The following is a 6,097-nucleotide window of genomic DNA, read 5'->3' as shown; positions in this document are numbered from 1 at the left end:
TCTACAAGAAGGGTCTAAGTCATCTCCACCGCCTGAGATCCTTCGGGGTGTTGTTGTTATGGGTTGCTAGGAGGTTCTCCCTGTTCGAGAACGCTCTGTTTTTTTTCTTCTCCCTCTCACTCCTCTCTCCCTCTTCCTGCCCCGTCTTTCGGGCTCCAGGGGCCGTGGCTGAGTAGCGTTATGGTGCTTGCCCCTCGTGCATTTGATGTGGTTAAGAATATAGTATTAGTTCCACCATTCCGTAAAACAGAAGTAGAGGCATATTTTAATGCGTATTGCCATAGCCCACTGGCCCAAAGAGGTTCGGCCTCTGCTGGTGCAGTGTAAACTGGTAGGTAAGGTGCAGGAGGTGTATGCAGCTCTCACCAAGTTGAGTGTATGATAGGGTACAGAGTGCCATTCTCAAAGCATATGAATTAGTGCCTGACGCTTACAGACAGCGTTTCCGGTTCCTCCGTAGGCTCCTACGCAAACCTTTCTTGAGTTTGCAAGCGAAAAGGGAATATTGTTTGAAAGGTGGAGTCAGGCAAGAGGTGTTGTAGACTTTAAGTCACTGTGCGAGTTAATATTGCTGGAGGAGTTTAAGAACTGTGCTCCTGAGCAGATGGTGATGTATCTGAATGAGCAGAAGGTGGCTACAGGAGCCAGCTGTCCTGGCTGAGGAGTTTGCCCTGATGCATAAAGCCATTTTTAACAAGGCTGAACAGTCAGTTGGAGGACAGGAGGTGAAAACGCCGCCCTTTAGAGGCTCATTGGGTGTCAAAACAGATAGACAGTGTTTTTACTGTCATATAGTCTCTGATTGCCTAGCCCTTAAGTGTAAACAGCAGCAGCCAAAGGGGGCGGGCCTAGTAGGGTCAAAGGTGGTAGTAGGTGACCCTGAGTTGTGTTTTAAACCCTTCATTTTTGACAGAGTTGTCTCTTTGACTGGGCTGCCAGGAGACCAGAAGCCGGTCCGGATACTGAGAGATACGGGTGGATCACCTCCAGCTGTGAGCAGATGCAGGGCCAGGGGGCCATTGGGACCCCTGGCTGCATAAGTAGCAGAATCGGTGCTCGCACTAATTGCTGAGTTACCGGCTGGGCGGTTGACTGAAACAGAAGTTGTAGTGGTGGTCGTGATGATGGTCATGCTGAATGTAGTGATGGTTGTTGAACTTGCAACAGAGCTGGTAACCGACTCTCAGATACTCTTCTCCGGGGAACAGGGACGGGTACTGGGTCTGGCCAAGCATCAGCCATCCCCACCTGAAGAACAGATACAGGTCCAGGGAAGAGCTGTGTTCTGGCTGCCTTACCCCTGGGGGCCGGTGTGGGTGCAGGATCTAGCTGGACCACCGCTGCTCCCACCTGAGGAGCTGAAACGGGTGCAGGAGTCAGCAGGGTCTCAGTTGCCCTTACCCGGGGAACCAGAACAGGCACAGGCAACGACCGGGCTCCCATCATCCCCACCCGAGAAGCAGATATGGGTGCAGGGATGAACGGAGCCATAGTTTGCCTGGGAACTGGAACTGGATGCAGAGAGCAGAGCAGAGGAGCTGTAACAGTCACAGGGAAAACCAGGTTTATGGTACCAGACATGGGTCTAGAAAACCGAGACTTACAGTGGGGCAAAAAAGTATTTAGTCAGCCACCGATTGTGCAAGTTCCCCCACTTAAAATGATGACAGAGGTCAGTAATTTGCACCAGAGGTACACTTCAACTGCGAGAGACAGAATGTGAAAAAAAAATCCATGAATTCACATGGTAGGATTTGTAAAGAATTTATTCGTAAATTAGGGTGGAAAATAAGTATTTGGTCACCTCAAACAAGGAAAATCTCTGGCTCTCACAGACCTGTAACGTCTTCTGTAAGAAGCTTTTCTGTCCCCCACTCGTTACCTGTATGAATGGCACCTGTTTGAACTCATCATCTGTATAAAAGACACCTGTCCACAGCCTCAAACAGTCAGACTCCAAACTCCGCCATGGCCAAGACCAAAGAGCTTTCGAAGGACACCAGGAAAAGTATTGTAGACCTGCACCAGACTGGGAAGAGTGAATCTACAATAGGCAAGCAGCTTGGTGTGAAAAAAAAATCAACTGTGGGAGCAATCATCAGAAAATGGAAGACATACAAGACCACTGATAATCTCCCTCGATCTGGGGCTCCACGCAAGATCTCATCCCGTGGGGTCAAAATGATCATGAGAACGGTGAGCAAAGATCCCAGAACCACACGGGGGGACCTGGTGAATGACCTGCAGAGAGCTGGGACCAAAGTAACAAAGGTCACCATCAGTAACACACTACAACGGCAGGGAATCAAATCCCGCAGTGCCAGACGTGTTCCGCTGCTGAAGCCAGTGCATGTCCAGGCCCGTCTGAAGTTTGCCAGAGAGCACATGGATGATACAGCAGAGGATTGGGAGAATGTCATGTGGTCAGATGAAACCAAAGTAGAACTTTTTGGTATAAACTCAACTCGTCGTGTTTGGAGGAAGAAGAATACTGAGTTGCATCCCAAGAACACCATACCTACTGTGAAGCATGGGGGTGGAAACATCATGCTATGGGGCTGTTTTTCTGCCAAGGGGACAGGACGACTGATCCGTGTTAAGGACAGAATGAATGGGGCCATGTATCGTGAGATTTTGAGCCAAAACCTCCTTCCATCAGTGAGAACTTTGAAGATGAAACGAGGCTGGGTCTTCCAACATGACAATGATCCAAAACACACCGCCCGGGCAACAAAGGAGTGGCTCCGTAAGAAGCATTTGGAAGTCCTGGAGTGGCCTAGCCAGTCTCCAGACCTCAACTCCATAGAAAATCTGTGGCGGGAGTTGAAAGTCCGTGTTGCTCGGCGACAGCCCCAAAACATCACTGCTCTCGAGAAGATCTGCATGGAGGAATGGGCCAAAATACCAGCTACTGTGTGTGCAAACCTGGTAAAGACCTATAGTAAATGTTTGACCTCTGTTATTGCCAACAAAGGTTATGTTACAAAGTATTGAGTTGTATTTTTGTTATTGACCAAATACTTATTTTCCACCCTGATTTACGAATAAATTCTTTACAAATCCTACCATGTGGATTCATGGATTTTTTTTTCACATTCTGTCTCTCACAGTTGAAGTGTACCTCTGGTGCAAATTACTGACCTCTGTCATCATTTTAAGTGGGGGAACTTGCACAATCGGTGGCTGACTAAATACTTTTTTGCCCCACTGTATGGCAGGCTGACCTTGGTAAAACTGCTACTCTTACGTTGTCCAGGTTGACATTAGCTGTCTTAGAAAAGATGAGTTCAGGGGCAGCCACAGGTGCTGGAGAAATCATACAAGCTGTGTCTGAATAAACTGGGTGTGAAGCAACATAAAACACAGTCTTACAAAACACAGCCTGGGAAGTTGCACACACAGTGTCCAGGGCTACTGGCTGAAAAGCATGGTTATACAGACATGATCATGGAACCAAAACTTTGACTTGAGCAACCAATTCTGCAGTGTTCAAACCAAGTATTTTTGCCAGCTTGTTAACAGCAGATGACACCTGGTTGGTCTTAACCTGGACAGTCACAGAATGCATAGTCTCGAAGAGTTCACAATGAGCAACACAAACAGTCCTTGAATGAGCATACTCTGGGCTTGTGAAATTTAACTCAGGAGAGGTTATGGAAACGTGAGGTTTATCACAGGCAGCCTCAGAATGAACTGGCTGGTGAGCCGCGTAACACATGGGTGAAGCAACACCAACAACAGTCTCATGAGGTGTAGCCAGAACAGCATAGATGGAATCTGGCTGGGAAATTGAACTGTCCCGGTTTAGTTTAGCAGTAGGAGAAATTGTCTTTTGAGCAGAGCGGCAAATAGTCTTTTGAACAGCATTTTTAATGTCCTGAATGAGATTATGATTGTCCAAGTCAGAAAATTCCATAACAGATTCACATATGTAATCTACATCTGAAAGCTCACTATTAACTAGTACTCCCGAAGCCATCGTCGTATGATTAACTGAGCCAAAAACAGGTGGCTCGGAATCAACATAACTTGGCTGAGAAGTGAAAACAGAAACCCCAGACTTTTCAGAATGAATCCCAGAAACACCACTCTCAGTTACAGAACACAAAGCTTCTTTTGACTCTGAAATAAGGTCATCTGATTCCTGAATTCTCTCAAACTTGGAAGAAACAAAAAAGGGATAATTAGAATGCTCAGAGTCCTGAAAGGCAGCCTCAGAGTCAGCCATCTTGGGATCATCAGTTTCTATTGTTACAGACTCTGAGTTAACAGTCAAAAAGTTAACTGACTCTGAATTTACTGGCTCAGAGCTTAAAATTCCCAGTGTGGAAGAAGCTGGGTGAAAATTGTTCTGTTCACTCACCACGTCCAGCTCTTCAGAGCAGGAACTGGATTCCGATTGCGGTGAGGGATGGCGATGGCGAGAACGCCGCTTTCTCTTAGAAACGGGAGTGGCAGAGAAAACTGAAGGTGTCAGAGCAATGGTGACTGGCCCCTCATCCTCCGACCACATTCCTGCCAGGCATGAGGCAGGTGAGGGGTGGTCGGAACTAGACGTGAGGGAGGAAGAAGTCTGATGCTGCGACTGCAGCTGCTGCAGCGGGGCTGAAGAAAGCTCCGTCTGCTGCGGCGGCGTGAGAGGGCTTGCTCGCTGTGACTGAGGCGGAGTGGACGAGGAGATGAGGGTGAATTGGGCCAGCTCCCGGGCTTTGGTTGCCTCCTTAGCCTGGGTCAGCGAACGGCTGAACTCCGAAGCTATAGAGAGCTGTCGCAGATGAGGATTTCTGTCGAATATGGCTTGTATTGCATTTAGCCCGACTGAGAATGTCTGCAAATCCGAGGCGTGGCTAATGCGAGTCATCAGTCCGAGGATGCGAGCAAGGTCCACCTCTCTCTCGAGATGAGCTGAGTCCACTGGGTCCATGTTATGGTTGCGTCCTTCTGTCACGATGAGTTATGTGGCAGTCAGTGGCTGGACCCACGTGCAGGACGCGGAGACAAAACATTAACTTAAACGGCAGCTTTATTTGCTGGTGAGACACACTTTGCGATACATAAACAACAACTTAAACTAACTAGACTGGAGATGCAAATGACTGTAACCTGAAGGTAGACGACAAAGAATACGCACACAACAAACGTGGAGGACGCAACAACTGGCAGGGAAAAACACAGAGCTAAAATACACACTGAGGTGATTAGGGAATGTGAAACAGGAGGGAGACACAGCTGGGCGAAATTGGGGCTAACAAGACAGGGGGAGCAAACCTGGACATACTGACATAAGACACAATCCTTCAAAATAAAACAGGAAACAATACACAAGGACGCAGACTAAGAAACACAGACTTAACACGGGCAGAACTAAACATAAACCAGAATAAGCTGGAACATAGAACATCATCATCAAATAGATCAAGAAAATAACCAAGAATACAAAATCAAACTAAAACATGAAAACTCAAAATACTGGGTCAAAACTGGCCCAGAACCGTGACAGTTCTATTCTAGAAATATTAATGTTTTGGTTGTTGCTAAACTATGCAGTGCGCAAGTATATGCTTTACTGCCCAGTTTCTGTCCTCTGGCTGTGCTCTATAAGGGTTCTGTTTTCAGTAAAAGTAATGATAGACAGGTGACTAAATATTTTAATTGGATGACTGTCCCCATATAGGTTTGTATCAAGAAGGAACTCTCAGCTACATGCTGACGCAATATAATATTTTGACAAATTGTATTATCCATAGACCTTGTGTGCTTGGCCATTTTTCTAAATGTAAAAATATTTATTATTATAACAAAAAAGTAATGGATTATTTTCAAAGTAATGAAAAGTAATTCAATTAAATGGTGAGGAGAACAGGCCATAAGCTAATAGTGCAGGCTAACAGCTAACAGTATAGGGTGACAGTTAATAAGAGGATTTTCTATTACTAGCTATAGCTAGTGCACAGTGTAGGGACTAACGCGTTATTAAGTAACGCATTACAGTAACTACATTATTATTGTGGTAACAAGCACGGTAACTAGTTATCATGCCAAAATCAGGAATGCTTTAATCGTTACTGGGATTTAGAAAGGGTCGTTATTCGTTACT

General features: G+C 46.3%; 1 protein-coding gene across 1 annotated transcript; it reads right to left on the bottom strand.

The window, feature by feature from the left end:
- Window positions 1-3,216: 3,216 nt before the first annotated feature.
- Window positions 3,217-4,948, bottom strand: LOC120715551. Its single transcript, XM_040002571.1, has 2 exons — window positions 3,994-4,948; window positions 3,217-3,960 (listed from the first exon to the last, which is right to left on the bottom strand). The coding sequence occupies exons 1-2, from the start codon at window positions 4,922-4,924 to the stop codon at window positions 3,446-3,448; spliced, it is 1,446 nt and encodes a 481-aa protein (XP_039858505.1). The 5' UTR covers window positions 4,925-4,948; the 3' UTR covers window positions 3,217-3,445.
- Window positions 4,949-6,097: the final 1,149 nt, after the last annotated feature.

The sequence above is a fragment of the Simochromis diagramma genome, unplaced genomic scaffold (genome assembly GCF_900408965.1).
Source record: "Simochromis diagramma unplaced genomic scaffold, fSimDia1.1 OVJJ01000449.1, whole genome shotgun sequence".
Taxonomy (NCBI): Eukaryota; Metazoa; Chordata; class Actinopteri; order Cichliformes; family Cichlidae; genus Simochromis; species Simochromis diagramma.
The sequence above is the reverse complement of the archived record's forward strand: the minus strand, read 5'-3'. Positions and strand labels throughout refer to the sequence as shown.

Bases quoted from the DNA above. Each gene is read 5' to 3' on its own strand.
- LOC120715551 (XM_040002571.1), bottom strand. From the start codon at position 4,924: ATGGACCCAGTGGACTCAGCTCATCTCGAGAGAGAGGTGGACCTTGCT. The intron at 3,961-3,993 runs TTAATCATACGA...CGGGAGTACTAG, and splicing joins GCCACCTGTTTTTGGCTCAG to TTAATAGTGAGCTTTCAGAT.